At 50.2% G+C, this 25,464-nt stretch overlaps 1 protein-coding gene, 1 long non-coding RNA gene and 2 other non-coding genes across 5 annotated transcripts; 1 reads left to right on the plus strand and 3 right to left on the minus strand.

Moving 5' to 3' along the window:
* The first annotated feature begins 452 nt into the window (after positions 1 to 452).
* LOC132234823 (uncharacterized) lies at positions 453 to 5,594 on the plus strand. Its single transcript, XR_009452942.1, has 2 exons — positions 453 to 599; positions 5,516 to 5,594. It is a non-coding gene; the product is annotated as an uncharacterized LOC132234823 (long non-coding RNA).
* Positions 5,595 to 7,223: 1,629 nt separating this feature from the next.
* Positions 7,224 to 10,857, minus strand: RPL18A (ribosomal protein L18a). 2 transcript variants are annotated; one of them, XM_059696254.1, is made up of 5 exons: positions 10,704 to 10,857; positions 9,277 to 9,456; positions 8,194 to 8,323; positions 7,532 to 7,641; positions 7,224 to 7,369 (listed from the first exon to the last, which is right to left on the minus strand). In XM_059696254.1, the coding sequence occupies exons 1-5, from the start codon at positions 10,719 to 10,721 to the stop codon at positions 7,277 to 7,279; spliced, it is 531 nt and encodes a 176-aa protein (XP_059552237.1). In that variant the 5' UTR covers positions 10,722 to 10,857; the 3' UTR covers positions 7,224 to 7,276. The 2 variants fall into 2 exon arrangements, with proteins under 2 accessions (XP_059552237.1, XP_059552236.1); XM_059696253.1 differs by lacking the exon at positions 10,704 to 10,857 and adding an exon at positions 9,777 to 9,827.
* Positions 7,718 to 7,847, minus strand: LOC132236299 (small nucleolar RNA SNORA68). The gene has a single exon (XR_009453245.1). It is a non-coding gene; the product is annotated as a small nucleolar RNA SNORA68 (small nucleolar RNA).
* On the minus strand, positions 8,605 to 8,733 carry LOC132236300 (small nucleolar RNA SNORA68). Its single transcript, XR_009453246.1, has one exon. It is a non-coding gene; the product is annotated as a small nucleolar RNA SNORA68 (small nucleolar RNA).
* Positions 10,858 to 25,464: the final 14,607 nt, after the last annotated feature.

The raw sequence follows: 25,464 nt of genomic DNA on the forward strand, positions 1-25,464 counted from the left end.
AATCACAAAAACAATGTGTAATTATATATGTGTTTTCCGATGGTCTTAGGCGACCCCTGTGAAAGGGTCGTTTGACCCCCCAAAGGGGTCGCAACCCACAGGCTGGGAACCGCAGGAGAACTGGGCTGGATTGAACCCCTTCTCCAACTGGGCTCCCCGTTCTCTAGAGCCTAGCGGGAGCGCATCACCAACCCCACCCTCGGGCTAAGCCGCATGGAAGACATGGGGTCCAAGTCCTTAGCGCCTACGCCCTGGAAGAGGTGCCCCTCCCTGGGCCGTTTCCCGTCTGAAGTAGGCATAGAGGAGCCCCTGCCCCAGGGGAGTAAACTGCACCCGCAGGACACACACCTGGCACAGACTAAGAGCCTTTCCCGTCGTTCCTTAATTTATTCGTTGGCTCCTCGTCAAACACGCACAGAGCATCTGCCTGTGTCGGGCGTACCGTACAACGAAGGTCGCGCGGAGGTGCTGTCGGTGGCCACGAACCCGAGTAAGTGGTAGACGCACGACAACCTGGGAAGGTGGTGTCAGGCGAGTGCCCATCACACAAATGAGGACACTGCGCCGGGAAGTCCCTTGCCTGGGGTCATGCCGCCCAGGTACCCAGACACTGTCATTTTGGGGCCCTTCGCCGGGGGGCCCAGAAAGGACTTTGGCCTCTGGTGGCTCCAACCCCTGATTCGCCCTGGAAAAGCTGGGTACCTTCCTCGGTAAGGGGGCGGGACCTAAAAATCCGCGGTTGGAATGCTAGGGCCCCGCAGTCCTCACCGGCCTCTGTCGCCCCCTGGTGGCCCCCTCTGGCCTACATGCGCCGCCCCAGCTGAGTCCAATGTGCCGGGTAGGGCGGGGGGCGAGGGGGGAGGGGACGGGGAGGGGAGGCGCCTTCACGAGTGTCCCCCGGGACTCGCTTCTCGTTATATATGTGATGTGTAGGCCCCTCTCTTAGGGCTCCGACACCGCAAATGTCACACGGCCATCTGTGGCTCGCTGGCTTGCCCCCTCCGCCTATGCCGCCGGGAGGATGTGGAGGACACCAGTTCCTCTTCCTCCCGCCTCCATTATTTTTCCAGGCCCGGGCGAGACATCTTCCTGGAAAACCTGCTGGGAAAGGGGAAATCCAGGCAGGGATCTCTTCCGGAAAAGTCATTCAAACAAATTAAAACATATGCAAACCTGTCCTATCTCCCCAGGGAGGTTCTTGGAGGGGGTACCGTTTGGTGTCAGCATGAGTCTTCCCCTACCCTACCCTGGAGGCCTGTTCATGGAGCACCTACTGTGCACAAGGCCCTGCACCAAGCGCTGGGGACCCAGGCGGACCCCCGGCACGCAGGATCAGGACACTGGCCCAGCCAGCAATGAATACCCATCTCAGGAGCGATTGGATGACAAGAATGATGGCCTGGGGGCAACCATAGGCGGGGCCTGTGGGTGGGGCCCTTTCTGGGTGGTGAGTGGAGACTTACTAGCAGAGAATGAGCCAGGCTGGGGGAAGGGCCAGGGGTGGAAAGGAGCTGGGCAGAGAGGGCCACCAGGGGATCTTGAGCCTTGGTGGGGGGTGTGGATTTTATTCCAAGGGCACTGGGAAGCCACTGGAGAGTCTGGAGCAAATGAGGGATCTAATCAGTGGGGCGTAGTGGGGCAGATCTAATCATAGACATAATGAGATGGGAGAAATGTGCGGATTCACAATGTTCCGGAATTTCAGAGCGTGAGAGGAGGAGGTTCAGAGTTGGGAGCCCTGGGGGTAGGCAGGGCCATCTCCTGTGCTGCTGGGGAGTTGGGGCTGGAAGCATGGAGGGGGGCAGGGAGCAGGGTGGAGAGAAGTAGCACCTTAATTGGAAGGAGGCAAGCAGGGCCGCAGAATATGAAGGGGTAAGGCATTCCTGAAGACCCAGCAGCTGCAGTCTAAGCAAAAGTGCCGGGGTCCAGCCCCAGCGGGTCCAGGGGTCCCCAAAGGTGTGGACGGAGTCGGCGAAGAAGGAAGGACACGGAGACAGGGTTCAGTTGATCAGCAGCCTAGCCAGGATCTCCAGCCAAGTTCTGGTCTCGATCTCCAGAGAGGTTCTGCTCAGGTTCTCCAGTCAGGTTCAGTCACCAGGTTCTAGTCAGGCTCTCCTGCCAATCTCCGCAGTCAGGTTCAGTCCAGGATCCCCTGCCATGCTCTCTCGCCAGGCTCCGCCTCCAGGCTCCGAGGCCAGTCCCTGTCCAGGATCCTCCGGCATGCTCTCGCCAGCGAAGTTCTTCTGTCTCTAGAGAACGTTCTGTGTAGGTTCTGTGCCTAGGCTCTGTCTCTCTTGGTCCTGTCTTCCAAGCCCTGTATTCTCAGTTCTGAGTGTTTCTGTCTTGTTACAACTGTATTTATACCAGTTGATTCAATCCTATCAATCTCTATTACAAAGGTTAGGGTGTTTCTTATCTCCATTCCAGGGAGAAAAGATTATGTAGTTTAAGCATGATTGTTCGTAGTTAAAGGGATTAATTACCCGCCTGGCACTTAGTTGAGGGGTTTTATTCCCTCCCTAACTTCAGGGGAAAATCCCTACCTGGGGATTCAACCTTTCTCTGAGAGGTGACCTTGGTTAAAACACAGCGCCAAGAAGGTGAGCAAACATATTAAGAACCGTATGCCATATATGCCAGGTCCCTTGAAACAGCACGGATGGACCGGCTCCCGGCACAAAAGGGGCAGGAATATTGGGATGTCATCTTATCTGCTGTCCTGGGCATCTGTCCTCCCATGGCTCCCTGGAGACATGGCAAGGATCAGGCTGTTAGCTACTTGCTCCAGCATGATCTGCCGGGTCCTTGAACTTGTATCCTGCACTCAGTAAAAGCAAACCTTTATTACCCCTGGTGCTGTCACTGTGAGATTCCAGGAGTCTAGTCTTTTTATATTATTATTATTATTATTACTACTACTACTACTACTACTATTGGTTTTAGAGGAAGAGAGAAACATCAGATTTGTTGTTCCACTTATCTATGCATTCATTGATTGATTCTTGTGTGGCCTGACTGGGGATTGAACCCGGAACCTTGGCTTATTGGGATGATGCTCTAACCAACTGAGCTATCCAGCCAGAGCCCAGGGGCATCCAGTTGGAGAAGTTCAGGATCCAGTCCTGAGAATCTTATGATCCTGATTCTCAAGTCTCTGGGTCTCCTGGGCCCCCCATTCTTCTTGCCTTGGTACCTACCTGATCTGATGGTCCTAACTCAGGAGCTGGGTGCAGGGTGGGTCAGGGAGGAGGGGTTCTGTCTCTCTCCTCCAGGGCTCCCAGCCTTGCCAGGGCATGACGCCTGGCACCTGGCCATGCCCAGGAAGGGGTCCTGGGATGCCTCAGCACCTGAGGCAGTGGGAAGGGTGCACTGGGTTCCTGTCGTCCTCTGAGCAGACCAGTGGTGTCCGCAATCCAAGGACCATCCTGCCTCACGGGCCAACCTCCCCCTAATTCTGGCCTTTGCCCTGGTGGTTCCCGCACACCACCCTTGGTTCAGTGGCCCTCCCCTCCAGCCAGTGTCCCCACCAGCTGCTCTTGGCAGGGTTTGAGGGGAATTGGCAGGTGGGTGGTTACATGGCAGAGGATTGTGTGGGCAAACCGGTAAGACAATGAGCAAATGGCAGGGTGGGTGGGTCAGCAGGTTGAAGATAGGGAGCTGGGCTTACTATCCTCAGTTCAAGGCCCCTCAATAATGGGACTGGCCCCACACCTTGGCTAGTGGGGGCAAAGCCCTCCCAACGGGTTCCCAGGCCGTAATGTGGATGATGCCTCAATGGAACCCCAAGGTGGAGATGAGGTGCCTGGTGGGCCTGTGAGGGACGCGGAACTTCCACATTCCTGGCAGTACATCCTGGATGCTCAACCTCTAGCTTATCTGAAGCTCCCCGCCCCCCAAACTAAAGGATCACCATTCCCACTTTACATAAAAGGAACTAGGCTCAGAGTAGGCAGTGACTTGCTCCAGGCACAGCCATCAGGGCCCACCTCCAGGCCACATCGGGAGTGATCTAGCAGCGCACAGAGGGTCAGGAATCCAAGCTCTTCCCACTTGGTTGCTGGTGTGGCTTGTGCCCAAGGATGGCTGTTGGAGGATTGGCATTGTGGCAATATTCCAACTGTATGGGTACTTCCTGTTCGTGGCACACATCGCTACTGCTATCACATGGCCACTCCTAACTGGAAGGTAGGCTGGGAAGCTTTCTGGGTGGCATCTAGATATGGAGAACCTATTACTGAGGGGGGAAATGGAATATTTGGAGAAACTAGGAATTTTTGCTAGAAACTACAATAAGTTAACGAAATCCACAAGGCAAACGTGTTTGCAACATGGGGAGATTCTTCTTCCAAGGTTTTACAGATCCATAACCAACGGCCCAATAATGAGCCAAGATGATACAAATGAATTCATGGGGAGGTGGGGAAAGCCAATCCTAAAATTTGATTTTTTCAGCCATCAGTTTACTAACCCACCAGTGCTGGCAAAGTTGGGGAAAACCAGGATCCCTTTTAAAAATCAACACTAATAAAAGAGAAAAATGGTAATTGGCGTACGAGCTACCCTTTTCATTGGCTAATCAGGGCTATATGCAAATTAACTGCCAACTAATATTGGCAGTTAACTGCCAACAAGATGGCGGTTAATTTGCATACGTAGGCACAATGCAGGGAGGCGAAAGGGAAAGCAGGAAGAAGCCCCCTGCCACTGACAGTGATCGGAAACCCAGGGGGGAGCTAAGAGCTGGGGGGCAGGGCAAAGGCGGCCCTGGGGCCGCCTTTGCCCTGCCCCCCAGCCATGATCGGAGAATCAGGCGCCTTTGCTGCCCTGGCCAGTGATAGCAGGAAGTAGGGGTGGAGCCAGCGATGGGAGCTGGGCACGGTCGAAGCTGGCAGTCCCAGGAGCTAGGGGTCCCTTGCCTGGGCCTAAAGCGGAGCCCACAATCTCGGGGCCGCTGCCACTGCAGGTCCCCGCTGCCGGGGCCGGACGCCTAGGCCAGAGGCGTCAGGCCTGGGCAAGGGGCCAATCCTGTGATTGGAGGGTGTTGGGGGTCAAGGCCTGAGGGCTCCCAGTATGTGAGAGGGGGCAGGCTGGGCTGAGGGACACTCCCCCCCCCCACACACACCCAGTGCACGAATTTCGTGCACCGGGCCCCTAGTATATATATATTTGAATTCAGAAAGGGATAGAAACACCAACGATGAGAATCGATTGGCTGCTTCCTGCCCTTAATGCTGTTGGATATAAAGGGTGTCGCAAAATTCACCTAAGATTTGAATTTAATGGTGCTCACTATCACATGATAATCCAGTTTTTGGTGCCTAAATTGCAAGATATGGATGTGGATAACATGTGGTTTCAACAAGACGGTGCCACATACCATAGAGCCAGAGAAACAATTCAATTACTGCATGAGTCATTTCCTGGTCCTGTAATTTCCCATTTTGGTGATCAGAATTGGCCGCCCAGATCATGTGATTTAACGCCGTTGGACTTTTTTCCTTGGGGTTTTTTGAAGTCTAAGGTTTATGCCAACAAGCCCATGACCACCCACGCCTTGAAGGAGGAAATTGAGCGCTGTATCAACGAAATTCAGCCACATTTATGCAAAACGGTCATGGAAAATTTCAACAAGTGCATATGTGCCAGCAAAGCCGTGGAGACCATTTACCCAATATGCTATTCCATACATAACCCTATACTGTATACTTTATGAATCAGTAAAAAATTTACAATTTTTAATTATAAACCTGTTTTCTATCAAAATTACTTCTTGTGTGAATTTTGGGACACCCTTTAGATGCATCTATGGAGGATAGTCTGGCAGTGCCCAAATCAAATACCTGGCCCAGCAACTTAACAGTTAGCCTATGTGCTGCAGACACACCGGTGGAGGGATAGTCATTGGCCATCTGCCCTTTTCTGGGTCCCACAGCTCTGCCAGGGACAGTGACAGATGTGGTCCCAGCCCCAACTGTCTGGTGGGGGTTGAAAGCTGTCCTTATGGATATACTAGAGGCCTGTTGCACAAAAAGATTCGTGCAATAGGCCTTCCCTTCCCCTGGCTGCCGCACTGGTTTTCCTCCAGCACCCAGGACCCAGGCCAGAGCTCCAGCGCTCTGGGTCTGCAAATCAACCGCCATCTTTGTTGGTGGTTAATTTGCATATCTCACTGATTAGCCAGTGGGAGGCATAGCGAAGGCAGTCAATTACCATGTTTGTCTATTAGATAGGATGGTTCAGAAACATCACTGAGGGGAACCCAGTGATAAATCTGTGGAGAGCAGCCCAGGTAGAGGGCCCAACATCGTTGACTAAGCAAAGCAGCTAAGGGCCTCGGAAGCCTGGGACCCACTCAGACCCATCTTGCCTAGAACGCTGGCTATGCACACGCTGTGCCCTGGGGATCTGGCCTCTCCACAGGTGGGTTGGAGACCTTGTTTTCATGCACTCCTCCCCTTCTGTGGGGCAGCAGCTGTGTTCCCTGACCAGGACTGGCTTTCTGCCTTTTTGTGCTTAGGGCTCCCTCCTGATCCATGGTGGGTCCTGCCCAGCCTGTGCCTCTGGTACTTGCACCCCCAGCACTGCTGATCAGTAAAGGTGGTAGGTGGCCTGGACACCTGTGCTCAGAGGGATCAAGGTGACACATTAAGGACAGGTGCTCCCAAGGCCTGTGTCAACCTCCTTGTTGAGGGCTAAGCCAGGTGGGATTACTTTCGTGCCTGCATTTTTTCCAGGCTTTCAGTGGTTTCCTGGAGACAGATGCCCTCAAATACCCTGCAAGGATCTTGGAACCAAGAACCAGGTTCTGGGCCAGGAGGGGAGGTCCCCGGTAGAACCAGCCTAACCATCCTGGTTTCCTCCAGGGTCCAGCTGCCGCATCTCACCACCCGAATGGGGGGAAATGGAGGCCCGTGGGACAGACTTGGGGGCCAAGCCTGCGCCCTACAATGCACCCTCAAAGCTCACGCAGAGGGCTGCCTGATAGGGCTGAAAGCTCGGCCCTCACACTAGGACCCCAACCATGACAGCTCCTTACTGGACAAAGCCTCAAGGAACTGAGTGGGCAGGAGAGCTTGGGGGTGAGGACTCCCACCACCCCTTCTGAGGGTCCTGCTGTCTGGGCCCCACTTGAGCAATACTCCTCTCAGAGCAGAGAACTCTTGGGCTATGCCCTTTTGAGTTCTGCAGGGTATGCAAAGAAAACAAGTGTGTATGAGCACCCCGATTTTCCCAAAAAGTTTATTTGGGCAGACCAAGGGAGGGAGAGACCCTGCATCTAAAAGAAGGTGTTGGGCCTCTTGGTGGTGAAGCGTGGCTTGTGCTGGCGACGAAGGACCCGGTGCGGCAACGGGAACTTGATCTTGGAGTCCTATGACAGAGAGAGGCAGGTGAGGGGGTGGTGTGGTGGAAGCCTCTTAACCTTGTCCTTTGAAAGGTCTACAGAGGTGTGGACATGCCCCACTGGGCTCCTGCGTCAGACCCAAGGCTAGGGAGAGCTCCCCTCAGTCCAGAAGGGGCCCAGTGCACTCACGTGGAACTGCTTGACTGCTGGTCGGCGGCACTTGCTGGCTGCAATCTCCTCCACTTTCATGATCTGGATTGAGTGGGCTCGGGCACGGTGCCGGGCCCCCATATCTCGGTCTGCAGGGTGAACAGACAGGTGTTCCTCAAAACTCCCATTAGGTGCTTGCCTAGGAGACCCCTCTCTGGCCACCAGGAGTGTAGAACCTTCCAATTCACTTTGAGGGGCACAGTGACAGCCCCCAAAGGCGACAAGATCCACTTACTGTTAGCACCTGTTTCAACTGCTGCTACAGCAAACAGCAGTTCTTGGGTTTAGGTGCTTGGGTTTCAGCCCTGATAGGTGGCCCACTCTGGGAGCACCTTGGCCCACCACAGGTCCCACCACAGGAGAAGGGCTGGACACGGTGATGGGTGGGAGCTGCGTCTCTACCAGAGACTGGCCCCAAAAGTCCACTTGCTGCCAGGTTCCAGGAAAAGGTGTTCCGGGGATATCCTCTCCATTTCTACCTCCTAAGCAAACACCCATCACCATCCCTGGGACTTTTCACACCCCCAAAAGCCTCTTGCATTTGTCCTGCCTCAGTCTAGGGGGGAGGTGTCAGACAGCTGCAGATGTCTGTCAAGGATGACTCTAAAAGGAAGGACGTGGATGTGACACAGACAACTTACAGCACTGGGTGACGGCGCCGGCGGTGGTCAGGTCCCGGTACTCCCGGTACATGTTGTGGGTGCCACTGCGGGAGTCATAGCGCAGCCAGATGCCGAAGTTCTTTACCCGAAGGGGGGATTTTTCAAACACCTGCCAAAAAGGAGACTGGCTGAGGGGAGAGCAGTAAATGGGCCTCCACCCCAACCGCTACCCTCACTGAGCCAATACTTCTACCCTTGCTGTCCCAAGGACAGCCCCTGAACCAGTGGTTCTCAACCTTCCTAATGCCGCGACCCTTTAATACAGTTCCTCATATTGTTGTAACCCCATTTCATTGTTACAAATTGAACATAATTAAAGCATTAGGTCTCTGGGTGTTCCTCAAAACTCCCATTAGGTGCTTGCCTAGGAGACCCTTCTCTGGCCACCAGGAGTGTAGAACCTTCCAATTCACTTTGAGGGGCACAGTGACAGCCCCCAAAGGCGACAAGATCCACTGCTGTTAGCATCTGTTTCAACTACTGCGACAGCAAACACCAGTTCTTGGGTTTAGATGCTTGGGTTTCTGTGATTAATCACAAAAACAATATGTAATTATATATTTGTTTTCCGATGGTCTTAGGCAACCCCTGTGAAAGGGTTGCCACCCAAGGTTGAGAACCACTGCCCTGAACCTTCAGACAACCGAGGGCAATCTGCTGTCCACAGAAATCTCCACGGCAAAAGTTGGGGGTTCAGAGTAGTCCAGGCCACTTTCCTCACGGGGACCAGCTGCCACCCAGTGTAGCCACATGATGCAGAGTCCAGTGCCCATCATGGCATTGTGCCCAGGCGATGGCACCTTTTCCCCTTCACAGATGAGGTCCAGGGAAGGTAGTGACCTCAGCTGAGACATCTCAGCACGACAGCCACACCATCCCCCGGCCTTGGGCTTTCTCGTTAAGAGAAGAGCAGATTCACCCACCCCATCCTGGTCTAGGGCCTGAACTACACCTGTGAACAGGACCAGGGGCTCTGAAGCGCCATAACCCTGTGAGGCCAGGGCTGCCTCATGGGAGGTGTAAACCCATTCCAGACCCCAACGTGTCCCGGACACTCCATACCTGCCCACAGTAGACGATTTCCCCTGAAGACTTCTTCATCTTCTTTAGCTGAGACACAAAGTACCAGAAGCGGGACTTGGCAACAACATGGTTAGGTGCAAAGATGCGCATGCGGTAGAGGGGTGGCGTGTGGCACTTGGGGGTGGGCAGGCAGCGCCCCACCACCTTGTACTCTCGAAGCTGAAACAGAATCAGAGGTGAGGTAGGATCAGCAACCAGGCAACTGCGGAGATGCCTCGCTCTCCTTCCCCGAGACCTGTGATATCGATCAGGGACAGAGGAGGGACAGTCCCAGGCCTGGGCTTCCACGTGGAATCCAGGGGATGGTGGGTCACACCACTGCCCCGCCTTCCCCATAAAAGTAAGGGCGGTGTGCCCGTTGCCCTGGCTCCAGAAAGCGGGGCAGGACCATCAGCCCCACTGTCTCTCCCTTTCTCGTTATACTTGTGGCAAAATGGAGGCCCAGACTTGCAGCCTCAGGCTCAGAACCAACAGGCAACCTTCTTGTCCACAGCATCTCCGCAGCTCACCAACATCTTGCCAAAGTTCTCTTTCACTCTGGGGCTGAGGCCGAAGCCAGCCCGGGATCTCACAGCCCGCCCCAGGTAGTCCCGAGACAAGAACCCAGTTCCCTCTCCAGCCCGGGTTCCTGCACCGCGGCCAGCAGCTTGCAGCTGCCTGCATTTCCCAGGTGCCCAGGAGGTGTGGGTTCCCCGTCTACACGATGCTAAGGTGAGGTGTCTGCCAAACCGAAGCCCTGCGGCATAGCAGAAAAGAGCCACCTACCTAAACGACTCGCCATCGTTTCATTACGATCAGGAGAAGCCAGCCCCAAACACTGCAAACTCGGCTACTTCCACCTCTGAATCTGCCACGTGAACCGCGCGGACCACCCGTTCTTAAAGGGGCCGACGCAATGCCTTTCCCAGCGTGGAAACTGGGGCTGGAGAGCTGAACATGACGTCACCCCAGCGCTGTATTTCCCGAGGACCCACTCTTCCATCTCTGCCTCACAGCGCCCTGGTTCTGCCCAGCGCCTGCCACAACGATAAGGCTCGCAATCTCCTCGTCAATTCGAGTTCATAACTTTCCTCTACTTCTCACGGCCATCCTGGGAAAATGAAACACTACTGCCGCCCCCAGAACTACACTCACTACCCGAGATCCGGAGACTCAACGAGGTCTGGTAGCACGAGCCTCCCTCCGACTCCGCGATCCCCGAACGGGCCCGGATCAAGAACCGGCCTCTCTCTCCACGCGGCGCCCAGAGTGGCCGCCATGTTGACTGCACCTCCGGGCAGCCGCACGCGACCGCACGGGTCCCATCCGGGAGCGCGCACTACCGACTCGGTCCACAACCCCTCCTAGGTCCCCCATTCGATCCACGACGCGCTCCCCGGCCCCCTCCCTTGTCGCGGCCGCCTTACCGTGCCCGAGGCCTTCATGGCGTTCTCCCCGTGTTCGCCACCACGCACAAAAGGAAGTGTCTACTCTCGCGCAGCCGCTCACCATGACTTCGTTACAGGAAGTCCCGCCCTCTCGAAGCCGCGGGTCCATTGGCTTCTTGGCCTCGCGCTCAACCAGATCTGTTTCTTTATTGGCTCTAGATGCACCAATCACTTTACAGCCCCGTCTTCCTTAGCGACTAGACTACAACTCCCAAGAGGCAACGCGATCAGTCTCTCCTGTTCCGTCGCGTAAGGGTGCGTAGGCGCGCGCAGCACGCGGGGAGTGGTAGGCTCCTGGAGAGACGTCTGTGGCTGGTTATAGCGTTTCATCCCACCCCGACCCCCGCTTCAAGCTTAAGTATAAATGGAACCAGCTCTAGGGTGGGCGTGATGTTATGATACGATGGCGGCGCCTTTCCTGGAGGTGAAATACGGAGGTCTCAAGCCACATCTCTGAGAATTCTTATCTGTAAAATGGGAATAATTCCACTGTTTTTCTCCTAGAAATGTGACCATAATTAGCTGGGCTAACTCATGTAAAACGCCAGGCACAGAGCAATTAACAAGTGGTAACATTCATTAAGCGCTAGAATGCTAGTTGTTACTATTATTATGGGGACCTGTTTGTGTTTCGTAGTAGCAGAAATTCAAACCCTGTCTCCTAGCCTCCACTACAGATCCTGGGGGGCGGGGAGGAAGTGGGGGCGCTGGAACTGACCTGGTGCAGCCCCGCCTTTGAGAGGCTCCCCTGGAGGAGAGACCGGAAGATGGAAAAGGAAAGAACCACAAACACCTCACGATTTCAGGCTGCGAAGAAATACAGAGGAAAGAGGATAAATTGGAGGGCTTATTGGGGCGGAGGCTGCCCTTGGAGAAGGTGACAACTGAGCCCAGTTCGCATTTTTCTTTTTCTCTTTCTAATTAAGTAATATCTTCATTGACACATAGTTCACATACCATACAATCCGCCCATTTAAATTGTACAATTCACTGGCTTTTACTACCATTTATTCCCAGACACATTCATACACTTAGTATATGCACAGTTGTGCAGCCATCACAGTAACATTTAGAACATTTCCAGCATCCACCAAAGAAGCCCTCACAGTTAGCAGTCACCTCCATCTCCACTCCCTCACTCCCCACCCCCGCCCTCAGCCAAACTAGGAATCTGTTTTCTGCCTCTAAACAGCGGTTCTCAACCTGTGGGTCGTGACCACTTTGGGGGTCCAATGACCCTTTCACAGGGGTCGGCTAAGACCATCGGAAAACACATATATAATTACACATTGTTTTTGTGATTAATCACTATGCTTTAATTATGTTCAATTTGTAACAATGACATTGGGGGTCACTGCAACATGAGGAACTGTATTAAAGGGTCGCGGCATTAGGAAGGTTGAGAACCACTGCTCTAAGACTTGCCCATTCCAGGTATCTCACATTATTGTCATCAGACAAAATATGAGGTCTTTTGTGATCCGTTTCTCTCATTTAACGTCTTCAAGGTTCATTCTCTGTGTAGTACTTCATTTCTAATTACTGCTGAATGATATTCTATAGTCTAAATATATCTTGTTTATCCATTCGTCAGTTGATGGGCATTTGGGTGGTTCCCACTTTTTGGCTATTGCAAATAATGAGCTATTGATATTTGCATGCAAATCTTGGTGTCTTAGCCATCGTGAGTCAGATTTTTAAAAGTTGTATGTTTTCATTTCTCTTGGGTATATATAGCTAGGAGTGGGATTGCTGGGTCACACGGTAATTCTATGTTTAACCTTTCAAGGAACTGCCATACCTTTTTCTAAAATGCCTGCATCATTTTACACTCCCATCAGCAATCTATGAGGGTTCCAATGTCGTGTCCTCACCAACACTTTTTTAAAAAATATATTTTATTGATTTTTTACAGAGAGGAAGGGAGAGGGATAGAGAGTTAGAAACATCGATGAGAGAGAAACATTGATCAGCTACCTCCTGCACACTCCCTTCTGGGGATGTGCCCGCAACCAAGGTACATGCTCTTGACTGGAATCGAACCTGGGACTGTTGAGTCCGCAGGCTGACCAGTTAGGGCCTCACCAACACTTTTTATTATTTGTCTTTTTTATTGTAACACTAGTAGCCCGGTGCACAAAATTTGTGCACATTAAAAGGGAATTAATTGCCGAAACCGGTTTGGCTCAGTGGATAGAGCGTCGGCTTGCGGACTGAAAGGTCCCGGGTTTGATTCCAGTCAAGGGCATGTACCTGGGTTGCGGGCACATCCCCAGTGGGGAGTGTGCAGGAGGCAGCTGATCAATGTTTCTAACTCTCTATCTCTCTCCCTTCCTCTCTGTAAAAAATCAATAAAATATATTAAAAAAATAATAATAAAATAAAAGGGAATTAATTGCCCCAATCGGTTTGGCTCAGTGGATAGAGCATTGGCCTGTGGACCCAAGGATCCTGGGTTTTGATTCCGGTCAAGGGTATGTACCTTGGTTGCAGGCACATCCCCAGTGGGGGGTGTGCAGGAGGCAGCCGATCGATGTTTCTCACTGATGTTTCTAACTCTCTATCCCTCTCCCTTCCTCTCTGTAAAAAATCAATAAAATATATAAAAATGACAGAAACATGATATGAAAACAACAAAAACATGATATAAAAGCTACAGTGATGCAAACTGACTGATAAATTGATTAAACTTATTCTAATATCTCCCTGTACACCACATTAAGAGTGAAAACAGCCTGACCGGTTTGGCTCAGTGGATAGAGCGTCGGCCTGCAGACTGAAGGGTCCCGGGTTCGATTCCGGTCAAGGGCATGTACCTGGGTTGCGGGCACATCCCCAGTGGGAAGTGTGCAGGAGGCAGCTGATCAATGTTTCTCTCTCATTGATGTTTCTAACTCTCTATCCCTCTCCCTTCCTCTCTGAAAAAATCAATAAAGTTTATATAAAAAAAGAGAGTGAAAACACTTTCAGAGTGCTTGAATTGGTCATTTATTTTGGGAATGAAAGGTTCTTCCACCGAGAAGTAAATCTGCAGCAATTCCTGTAGATGCTGTGGGTAAAACAGTACCACCACAACCTCTAATATAATGTATTAAAACTTTATTGTGGAGAGCCGCTACAGTGTTTTGGACAGGTTCAAGCCTTGGACTGATGAGAGGACACAGTCCTCTCATTGCCATGTGCAAGTCCCAGCTTGGAGGGTAGGGCCCTCCCAGCACAATTATAGCCAAAAGCTATAGTTGTGAGCTTGAACCTATGGTCCGAACATGTGGCCCCACGTGTCTGAGTAATATGGGCTTGATAGAGTTCAGGTGCATGTAGTTGAATAGGATTGAAACCCAGGAGAATATCTTGTAAATATCTTGGTCACACCCTTACTTTGCCTTGTGGCATCTGCTATAAAATAAAGACACGGCTGTGGGTGTGGTCTCTGTCTGTCAGAGAAGCAGCCTCCCACCAAGACCCAGATTTCATTCTCTTGTCTGTCTTTTCTAAGCCTTTCAGCCGCCCCCACTCAGATTCACCCTTGGCTGTGCTGGCGCAGCACGCTTTATAAAGATATGCCTCCATGATCCGAGGGTGGGTTCCTGCCTCAAACCCTGCCCTTACAGGAAACAGCTCCAGGAAACAGCTGGGGTGGGGAGGGGAGGGTGCAGCTGTTTCCAAGAGACCCCTGCAGGACTGACTTCCTTCCGGTTGGTTGCGGTTCTGGACGTGATGTTATACCCAGGGTTTTTATATAAGTAGATTCCTGGTGAGTGGAAGTGGTTTTGATTTGCTTTTCCGTAGTTTATTTCTTTGTTAATCCTCACCAGAGGATATTTTTCCATTGATTTTTAGAGAGAGTGGAAGGGAGAGGGAGAGACAGAGAGAGAAACATCAGTGTGAGAGAGAACCATTGATCGCTGCCTCCTGCACCCTTACCTACACCCCCCTCCCACCATGGAGATCGAGCCCGCAACTCTGGCATGTGCCACTCTCCAGAATCAAACTTGGGACCCTTCAGTCCACAAGTCCATGCTCTATCTACAGAGCCATTCCTGCCAGGGCTCTTTGCCCATTTTAAATGAGGTTGTTTTTTTTAAAAAAATATATTTTATTGATTTTTTACAGAGAGGAAGGGAGAGGGATAGATAGTTAGAAACATCGATGAGAGAGAAACATCGATCAGCTGCCTCCTGTACACTCCCCACTGGGTATGTACCTGCAACCAATGTATATGCCCTTGACTGGAATCAAACCTGGGACCCTTGAGTTCGCAGGCTGACGCTCTATCCACTGAGCCAAACTGGTCAGGGCTAAATGAGGTTTTTTAAAAAATTGAGTTTTGTAAGAGTTCTTTATATATTTTATAGATACATAGTTCCTTATCAGATACATGACAAAAACTTTTTTCATCCTGTGGGTTATCTTTTCACTTTCTTTTTTTTTAAGCTTATCTTTTTAAAAAAATATATTTTATTGAATTTTTACAGAGAGGAAGGGAGAGGGATAGAGAGTCAGAAACATCAATGAGAGAGAAACATCGACCAGCTGCCTCCTGCACACCCCCCACTGGGGATGTGCCTGCAACCAAGGTACATACCCTTGACCGGAATCGAACCTGGGACCTTTCATTCTGCAGGCCGACGCTCTATCCACTGAGCCAAACCGGTTATGGCAAGTTTATCTTTATTGTTGAAAGTTTTACAGATGTCCCCTTTCCCCCCCCCCATTGACCCCCTTCCAGCCCACACCCACCCCATCACTCTTTTCATTTTCTCAAAAAAAAATTTAAAATCTTTATTTTATTTTTGTTTGTTTGCTCATCCTCACCTAAGGATATTTTTCCATTGATTTTTAGAGAGTGGAAGGGAGGAGGAGAGACACACAGAGAGAAACATTGATATGCGAGGGTCTGACCAGGGCCGAGTGGGGATAGAGCCTGCAACCGAGGTACATGCCATTGACTAGAATCAAACCTGGGACCCTTCAGTCTGTGGGCCGATGCTTGGTCCACTGAGCCAAACCAGCTAGGACTTAAAAAAAATATTTTTTTTAATTTCCTTCTTTCACTTTTTTTTTTTTTTAATGAACCACTTTTTAAAAAACATATTTTTATTGATTTCAGAGGGGAATAGAGAGATAGAAACATCAATGATGAGAATCATTGATGGGCTGCCTCCTGCACACCCTCACCTCCTGCACACCCCCTCCTGGGGATCGAGCCCGCAACCCAGGCATGTGCCCTTGGCTGGACTTGAACCTGGGACCCTTCAGTCTGCAGGCTGATGCTTTATCCATTGAACCCAGCTGGCTAGAGCCCTCTTTCACTTTCTTGACTGGTTTCTTTGAGGCACAAAAATTTTTAATTTTTTTATTTTATTGATTTTTTACAGAGAGGAAAGAAGAGAGATAGAGAGCTAGAAACATTGATCAGCTGCCTCCTGCACACCTCCCACTGGGGATGTGCCTGCAACCAAGGTACATGCCCCTGACTGGAATCAAACCCGGGACCCCCAGACTGCAGGCTGACACTCTATCTACTGAGCCAAACCCGTCAGGGCAACATTTTTAATTTTGATGAAGTCCAATTTATCTTTAAATATATACCGAGTGGCCAGATTGTATGACTACCTAACGTATGTAGGCAAATTAGCTATAATTTCCCCTGAAGTTGCTAGAGGGCCAGACCATTATAAACAGGGAAGCAGGTGGTTTACCACGACAGTAGAAGTGATTTTTCCCCGAAGACATGGGTAAACAATGCGATTTAACAGCCTTTGAATATGGGATATATTTGAACGTGAGTGGCCAGATTATTATGACCACCCCATCAGTACTTCGTTGGGCCACCTTTTGCCTTCAGTACTGCAGTGATTCTTCTTGGCATTGACTCCACAGAGATGTTGAAAGGTGATGCGAGGAATCTGACACCATGCCTGATGAATAGCACTGTCCAGTTCTGTCAGATTTGATGGTTGTGGAACCAGCTGCCTGATGGCTCTTTGAACTTCGTCCCACAAATGCTCAATTGGATTGAGATCTGGTGATTGTGGGGGCCACCTAAGCAAGGTAAAGTCTCCCTCATGTTCTTGAAACCACTCCTGCACAATACAAGCACCGTGGCATGGCTCATTGTCTTGTTGGAAGAAGCCATCTCCATTGGGATATGCCACAACCTGATAGGATGAACCTGATCAGCAACGATACTTAGGTATGTTGCGCTTTTCAGACGTTGTTCCACACGAATTAAAGGGCCCAAATCATGCCAGGAAAACATGCCCCAAACCATAACAATGCCCCACTAGCTTGAAGGGTTGTACTCATGCATGTGGGGTACATGCTGTCATGCTGTTTCCGCCAAATTCTCACTCTGCCATCTGCATGATGCAACTGGAAATGTGATTCATCGGACCACGTGACTTTTTTTCCAATACTTGACTGTCCAATCCTTGTGTTCCTGTGCGAATTGGAGATGTTTTATCTTGGTAACTGCAGACAGCAAAGGTGTTCAAACAGGCCTTCGGCTGTTTTGCTGATACTCGCTTCATGGCTCCAAACGCCAACAATCATCTCACGTTCAAAGGCTATTAAATCGCATTGTCTACCCGTATCTTCAGAAAAAAATCACTTCTGTCATGGTAAACAACCTGCTTCCCTATTTATAATGGTCTGGCCCTCTAGCAACTTCAGTGAGAAATTGTAACTAATTTGCCTACAAACTAATTTGCCTACAAACGTGAGGTGGTCATAATAATTTGGACACACACACACACACACACACACACACACACACACACACGGCCCGGTGCATGAAATTCGTGCACATTAAAAGGGGATTAATTAGAGGAAATATTTTATTTTATTTTTAATATATTTTATTGATTTTTTACAGAGAGGAAGGGAGAGAGAGAGAGAGTCAGAAACATCGATGAGAGAGAAACATCGATCAGCTGCCTCCTGCACATCCCCCACCGGGGATGTGCCCGCAACCCAGGTACATGCCCTTGACCGGAATCGAACCTGGGACCTTTCAGTCTGCAGGCCGACGCTCTATCCACTGAGCCAAACCGGTTTCAGCTAGAGGAAATATTTTAATATTGCTATTTGCCCTTTCTCTATAATAGAAGTGTCAGAGATGAAAGAAAATTAGTAAAATGTATATTAAAATCTTCCTCCTGTCAGAGTCTGGGGTGTGCAGCGGGACCCAGGGTCAAGTCCCTGCACACCTGCAGAGCCTCAAAATTACGCGAGACCCAGACCCAGCCAGCCCCACCCCCATTGGGTGAGATCCAGACCTAGCCGGCCCCACCCTTGTCAAGCCCCACCAGGCAAGGGGCGCAGCCTCAGGTCCCCAAGTGCACCTTCAGGTCTCCCGGCCCGGTGCCAGGACTGGGGCACGGCCTGAGGTCCCCTGGCTGGGGCAGGGGGCATGCCTTGAGGTCCCTGTCAAGCCCTGCTGGGTGTGGGGCATGGACTCAGGAACCCTGTCAAGCCCCACCAGGCGGGAGGCGCAGCCTTAGGTCCCTGCTGATTGCTCATTAAGGCTTGTTACAGGAACTCACCCACTGTGGGTGCAGCCATTTTGACCATTAAGGCATGACGGTCAATTTGCATATTCCCTCTTTATTAGTTAAGGTGTATACACACACACACACATATATACACACACATACACACACACACACACACACACACACACATATATATATTATTGATTTCAGAGAGGAAGGGAGAGGGAGAAAGAGAATAGAAACATCATTGAATAGAAACATCAATGATGAGAGAGAATCGTTGATCGGCTGCCTCCTGCACGGTCCACATTGGTGATCGAGCCTGCAACCTGGGCACATGCCCTGACTGGGAATCGAACCATGACCTCCCGGTTCATAGGTCAACATTCAACCACCGAGCCATGCTGGCCAGACTATCTTTTTCTATTACTTGTACTTTTTTTTTTTAATTGATTTTTCACAGAGAGGAAGGGAGAGGGATAGAGAGTTAGAAACATTGATCAGCTGTCTCCTGCACATCCCCTACTGGGAATGTGCCCGCAATCAAGGTACATGCCCTTGACCGGAATCGAACCTGGGACCCTTCAGTCCACAGGCTGATGCTCTATTTACTGAGCCAAACTGGTTAGGGCTATTACTTGTACTTTTGATGTCATATCTAAGAAACTATTACCTAATCCAAGGTTATGAAGTTTATGTCTGTGTTTTCTTAACAGTTTTATAGTTTTAGCTCTTCTATTTAGGTATTTGATCCATTTTTAATTAATTTTGCATATGTTATGAGACAGGGGTCCAATTTCATTCTTTCACATGTGGATATACAGTTGTTCCAACCATTCGTTGAAAGGTTATATTCTCCTTTGAATTGTCTTGTTGAAAATGTGATTATTTCTGGAATTTTTAAAATTGGATTTCTCTGATCTGTATGTCTTTCTCACTTTATACCAGTACCACTCTGTTTTGATTACTGTAGCTTTGCAGTCAGTTTTGAATTGGAAAGTGTGAATTCTCCAATTTTGATCTTCTTTTTTTAAGATAGAAAAGGTGAGCCTGAGTCCCTTGAGTTTTCATATGAATTTTAGGATCAGCGTGTCAATTTCTGCAAAGAAGCCAGCTGGGATTTTGATAAGGACTGCATTGAATCTTTAGATTGATTTGGGGAGGATTGTCATCTTAACAACATGACATCCACAATTTTACTTTTGTTTTTCTATATCTGGTGTCTTTTTTGTTGTTGCTTCTCTATTCTTCCTTTACTGCTTCCTATGCATGAAGTGACTGTTTTCTAGTATAACATTTTAATTCCTTTAATGATTTTTTCAATATTTTTTTGAGTTATTTCCTTAGTGGTTACTCTAGGGCTGAACATATACATCTTAACTTAGAATCTACTTCAGGTTTATGCAGCCTTAATTTTAATGACATATAGAAATGTGACTTCAAGATAGATTATTTCCTCTTCCCCTTTTGTACAATTATTGTTATTACTAGTGGCCCGGTGCACAAAATTTATGTGTGTGTGTGTGTGTGGGGGGGGGGGGGTTGTCCCTCAGCCTGGCCTGCAACCTCTCGCAATCTGGGACCTCTGGCTCCTAACTGCTCACCTGCCTGCCTGCCTGATCACCCCTAACCACTCTGCCTGCCAGCCTGCTTGCCCCCAACTGCCTCCCCTCCTGGCCCGATCGCCCCTAACCACCTCTGCCTCAGCCCTGCCACCATGGCTTTGTCCGAAAGGACATCCAGAAGGTCTCCCAGTCTAATTAGCATATTACCCTTTTATTAGTATAGAAGAAGATAAAGACCTGGTGCACGGGTGGGGGCTTCCTGGTCTACCCTGAAGGGGGCCCCGGATCAGGGTGGGGTTCCCCTTGGGGGCGGTGCTGGCCTGGGCAAGGGGCTGGGGAGGTTTGCAGGCAGGCCATGCCCCCATCGGGGTGAGGGTCCTGTTGGGGGGCATAGCCAGCTTGGGCGAGGGGCTGAGGGCCATTTGGGGGCAGTTTGCAAGCCGGTCAAGCCCCCGGCTTTGTTCAGAAGGATGTCCAGAAGGTCTCTGGAAGGTCTCCCAGTCTAATTAGCATATTACTCTTTTATTAGTATAGATTGTGCTATTAATGTTGTACATACTACATTTACATATGTTGTAAACCCCCACAATGCCTTGTTATAATTACTACTCCATACAATTAAACTGTATGTCTGTTGAAGAAGCAGACAACAGACAAGGGCAAGTATATATTTACTAGAGGCCCAGTGCACAAAAATTTGTGCACTTAGGGGGGAGGAGGGTCCCTCAGCCGGGCCTGTGCCCTCTCGCAGTCTGGGACCCCTCGGGGGATGACCACCTGCTGGCTTAGGCCTGCTCCCTGGGGGATTGGGCCTAAGCTGGCAATCAGACATCCCTCTGGCAGCCCGGCAGCTCTCGGGGGATGTCCACTTGCCAGCGGGGAGCAGACCTAAGCTGCAGTCGGACATCCTTAGTGCTGCTGAGGAGGCAGGAGAGGCTCCCGCCACCACCGCTGTACTGGCAGCCATCAGCCTGGCTTGTGGCTGAGCAGAGCTCCCCCTATGGGAGCGCACTGACCACCAGGGGGCAGCTCCTGCATTGAGCGTCTGCCCCCTGGTGGTCAGTGTGTGTCATAGTGACCAGTCATTCCCAATCCTTCTGCTGTTAGGGTCAGTGTGCATATTACCCTTTTACTCTATAGGATAGAGGCCTGGTGCACAGGTGGGGGCCGGCTGGTTTGCCCTGAAGTGTGTCCCGGATCAGGGTGGGGGTCCTGCTTGGGTGCCTGGCCAGCCTGGGTGAGGGGCTGATGGCTGTTTTCAAGCTGGCCACACCCCCTTTAGGGTGGGGGGTCCCCACTGGGGTGCCTGGCCAGTCTGGGTGAGGGGCTGAGGGCCATTTTCAGGCTGGCCAGCGACTGAAGCTCCCAACCTCTCCTTTTTTTCTTTTATTCTGGGATTTATTTATTTACTTATTTATTTTTTATCTATTTTTTTTATTATTATTAGTTAAGGTATTACAAATGTGTCCTCATCCCTCCCATTAACCCCCAACCTCCCCCCACACACACAAACTCATACTCCCATCCCCCTGTTGTCCATGTCCATTGGTTTGGCTTATACACGTGTATACAAGTCCTTCGGTTGATCTCTTCCCCTTACCCCCGCCCTCCCCTACTTTCCTTCTGGGGATTGATAGCCTGATCGCTGTTTCTCAGTCTTTGGGTCTGTCCCTTTTCATCAGTCTATGTTGTTCTCTATAATCCACAAATGAGTGAGATCATGTGGTATTTATCTTTCTCTGACTGGCTTATTTCACTTAGCATAATGCTCTCCAGTTCCATCCATGCTGTTGCAAAAGGCAAGAGTTCCTTTTTTTTTTTACCGTAGCATAGTATTCCATTGTGTATATGTACCACAGTTTTCTAATCCACTCATCTGCTGATGGGCACTTAGGCTGTTTCCAAATCTTAGCTATGGTGAATTGTGCTGCTATGAACATAGGGGTGCATATATCCTTTCTGATTGGCGTTTCTGGTTTCTTGGGATATATTCCTAGTAGTGGGATCACTGGGTCAAATGGGAGTTCCATTTTTAGTCTTCTGAGGTAGCTCCATACTGTTCTCCACAGTGGCTGCACCAGTCTGCATTCCCACCAGCAGTGCAGAAGGGTTCCTTTTTCTCCACATCCTCTCCAACACTTGTTGTTTGTTATTCTGGGATTTATTTACCTTCTGTGATTGAAACTTTGTTGCCATCACTGGAGCTAAGAGCTGGCTCTTGCTCCCTCCAGCTCTGAGGCCAGGCCTGCTGAAAGCAGGTATCTGGGGTTTGTTTAGCTTCTATAATTGAAACTTTGTTGCTTTCGGAGCTCAGAGCCGAGCCGCGGCAGGTGGGGAACCTTGGCTTCCTCCATCACTGGAGCAAGCAAGCCTCCTGCTCACTTCAGCTGCATGGCTGCCGGCTGCCATCTTTGTTGGCCGTTAATTTGCATATCGCCCTGATTAGCCAATGGGAAGTGTATCGAAGGTACGGTCAATTACCCTTTTTGTCTTTTATTAGATAGGATAGAGTTGTTATATTAATTTTCTACTTTTGAGTTTCTGGTTCCCTTCATTAGTTTTTGTGTATTAATTATTACTTGGTGTCATTTCCTTATTCCAATACAACTTTGCTCCCTCCACCTCCTTTGTGCTGTTATGGTCAAATATATATGCTATAAACCCAACAGTACAATGACTATATATAGGGTGTCACAAAAAGCATATACACACTTTGAATGATTATAAAGTCAGTGTTTATTAACATCTAGTTCGTTTTCAAAATTTAAAAAAAAACTACAGAAATTAATCATTTTTTGTTTGGCCAACACCTGTTTTCAAACTGGTGACCGTCCCGGTGCAGGCACTGCTGATAACGTGAAGCACTGGAATCCCAAACATCAGGAATCATTCCCTTCGGTAGTTGTGTGCCCTCAATTTGTCCACTGTTGCCGGTTTTGTACCGAAAGCTTTATCTTTCATGTATCCCCATAAAATGTTTTAGTGGATACATTTTCTTTGTTCGAAGCTTAGTCTGACTTCACCCATTATTTCAAATCAGTTAAACCTGAAAAGGAGTGAAAATTAAGTGAGTTATCAGCTGTTAAAGTGTGTATACATTTTTGGGGGGGATACTGCCCCCCCCCAAAATGTATACTCACTTTGAATAATTATAAAGGCAGTATTCGTACTTCAGCTGCGTTTGCAAACTTCCAGCAGCATTTTAGGATGAATTTCCTTTGTTCAAATCTTAGTCTGGCTGAAAAGAAGCATCAATTGGGCTATCAACTGTTAACGTGTGTATACGTGTTTTGGGGACACCCTGTATTTTTACACAACTGTTTTTGAATAATGTAAGAGACAAAAGGAGAAGCAATGCGGATATGCTCTCTTTTATAATTACAGAATTGCTTTGAGGTCTTGCCCTGGTCCCTTTCCAGGCTAGAGGGGACGCCATCCGAACGGCACTGCCCCAAGGGTCCACTAGGTGGCAGCAAAGCCCTTTTGTCTCCGCCGGGCAGGTAGCCTGGACACTGGCTGGTGTGGGGCAGGTTAGAATCCCTTTGAGAGTTTCCCTCCAGCCCTCAGTCTCCCCACCCATTAGATGAGGCTAATAATAGGTCCCGGCTCGTAGGGTTGCTGTGCGATTTAAATGGCGTATAACTGTCAGGACTGGGGAGGCAGGCGTCCTGCCCTGCTGGTCGTGCCCCTCCCTTTGTGTGTGAACTCGCGGCTCTGAGCCTCAGTTTCCCCAGACTATGTGGAGTAAACGGTAGGTGGAAAGAGGTCCTGAGGAACTCGGGGCTGGGACGGGGCACAAACTAAGTGTCCCAGGGAGAGCACGAGATGGGCCAAAGGGGAGTCAATAGTGAGAACAAAAATAAAAGGGAGGGGGAGGAGGAGGAAGTGGGGACGGAGAGCCCCAGCCTTGGGGCCTCTGCGTCTGACTCCAAGGTCTTGGTCAGGGTGACCCACCCCGCAGCTGAAGAGGATGATCTGGCTAATGTTTGTTTAAAAGCTTTTTTTGTTGTTGTACATTTTGGCTCCCCGCTGTGCCCGGGACACACTGTCTGGTCCCAGTGCACCCCTCCCTTCTGCTCCCCCAGCCTCCACCCATGCAGGAATCCCAGCCGGGTAAGCTGGTCCTGGACCTCGGACCACAAGCAGAGCCCTCTCATGCTGCTCACCCACGCTTCCATCTTGGCGCCTGGTACCCCAGGGCTCACCTGGCTAGAGTTCTGCTCAAAACGCCCCAAACCACCCACTCCCCTGTACCCTCGCTGCCAACCCATTCAGACTCTGGCCTCCTGTCCCCGATTGTCCCTGCTCCCAACCCTCCCGAATTCATTCATTCATTCATTCATTCATTCATTCATTCATTCCCACTGAGGACACAGCCCTGATCAGGACAACCAAAACCTGCAGTCCTGGGGGGAGCTGGCAGGCAAACGGGGTAAATAAATGAACAAAAACAAAATAAATAAGAAAAATATGTATCTGGGCAGAGTGATATGTGCTAGGAAGCAAAAGAAGGTGAAGAAGGGGTTCCCATGGGCTCCACGTAGCATCTCCCCGTCCCCAGCTGGAGCCCTTCTCCTTGGCTCAGCCTAACGAGGGGTGTTCTAGGGCGTTGTCAGAAGGGGGAGCAGAGCACGCTGGAACCTCTTCCCTCCTGTCACTTCACACCCCAGCCTCAGTGTCCCCCTTTGTAAATGGGGTCACAGCGCACCCCTCTGAGATGGTTTCAGGGTTAAAGGAATGGCTACGGGTGAGAAGCAGTGGTGGCTGCCCCTGCACTGCTGAGCACTGGATACGTTTGCTGTTGTCAGTAACAATACGGTTGTTTTGGTTCATGGTCAACTTCTGAGTAACAGCCCCCATCGTCCCACTGCTCTCCCATTCCGTGTGGTTACATAGACTTTATTTTTGTAGGAAACACCTTTTAAACACTCTTCACAAATACTGAAATTCAACCAAAGGGAAAAGCTATAAACTGAGTCTCCCCTTTTTGCTGATCATGGCTCCCCAGTACCCCTCCCTCCCCCCGGGGCCACCAGAGGAACAAGTTTTTCATGTTTTGATGCGGAGAGAGTCTGCACAGAGGAAATCTACATCAGCTCCTCTCTTGACAAACTAACCCTTCCTGCCCAGGTGGATTTGCTCCTGCTTTTCCTCACCGAGTCTCCCCACGTCATCAGGACTGTGCTGCCCTGTTCTCTTGCACAGCTGCCGACCGTGTCACGCTGAGAATGGCCAGAGCTCCCCAGCGCATCCTCAGCAGCTAGGCGTCTAGGTCCTTTCCAGCTGGTTGCCGGTACAAACGGCGCTCAGGTAAATAAATAACCCTGGATGGATGTCATTCCTGGACGCCGCATTCGCTTACAGGAGACTCCCTGCGGCCCAGGGCAACTTCTTCAGCTCCCAGCTGAGCCAGTCGGTACAGCCAGCCATTTCCACTCCTCACAGCAGCAAACGATTTGTTTCTACACTCCCTTGAGAATACACTGAGTTCTCATACCTTTTATCTGTCCGCCTGACAGGTGGAAATGGCCCCTTGTTATGCCTTCCTCTGCCTCCTACCCAGTGGCTCATGGCGGATTGTGTTAGGACCATAGGGCCCTATAACCCTGAACGGCCATTTGTAAGCTTTCCACCGCAGAAGGACAGAGACCAGGAAGATTTGCTGGACACCAGGCATCT

The sequence above is a fragment of the Myotis daubentonii genome, chromosome 5 (genome assembly GCF_963259705.1).
Source record: "Myotis daubentonii chromosome 5, mMyoDau2.1, whole genome shotgun sequence".
NCBI lineage: Eukaryota > Metazoa > Chordata > Mammalia > Chiroptera > Vespertilionidae > Myotis > Myotis daubentonii.

Coding starts and splice junctions, on each gene's coding strand:
- RPL18A (XM_059696253.1), bottom strand. CDS start 9,812: ATGTTGGTGAGCTGCGGAGATGCTGTGGACAAGAAG. Junction 7,642..8,193: donor CGGCGCCGTCACCCAGTGCT/GTAAGTTGTCTG, acceptor TTCACCCTGCAG/ACCGAGATATGGGGGCCCGG. Junction 7,370..7,531: donor CAGCAGTCAAGCAGTTCCAC/GTGAGTGCACTG, acceptor TCTCTGTCATAG/GACTCCAAGATCAAGTTCCC.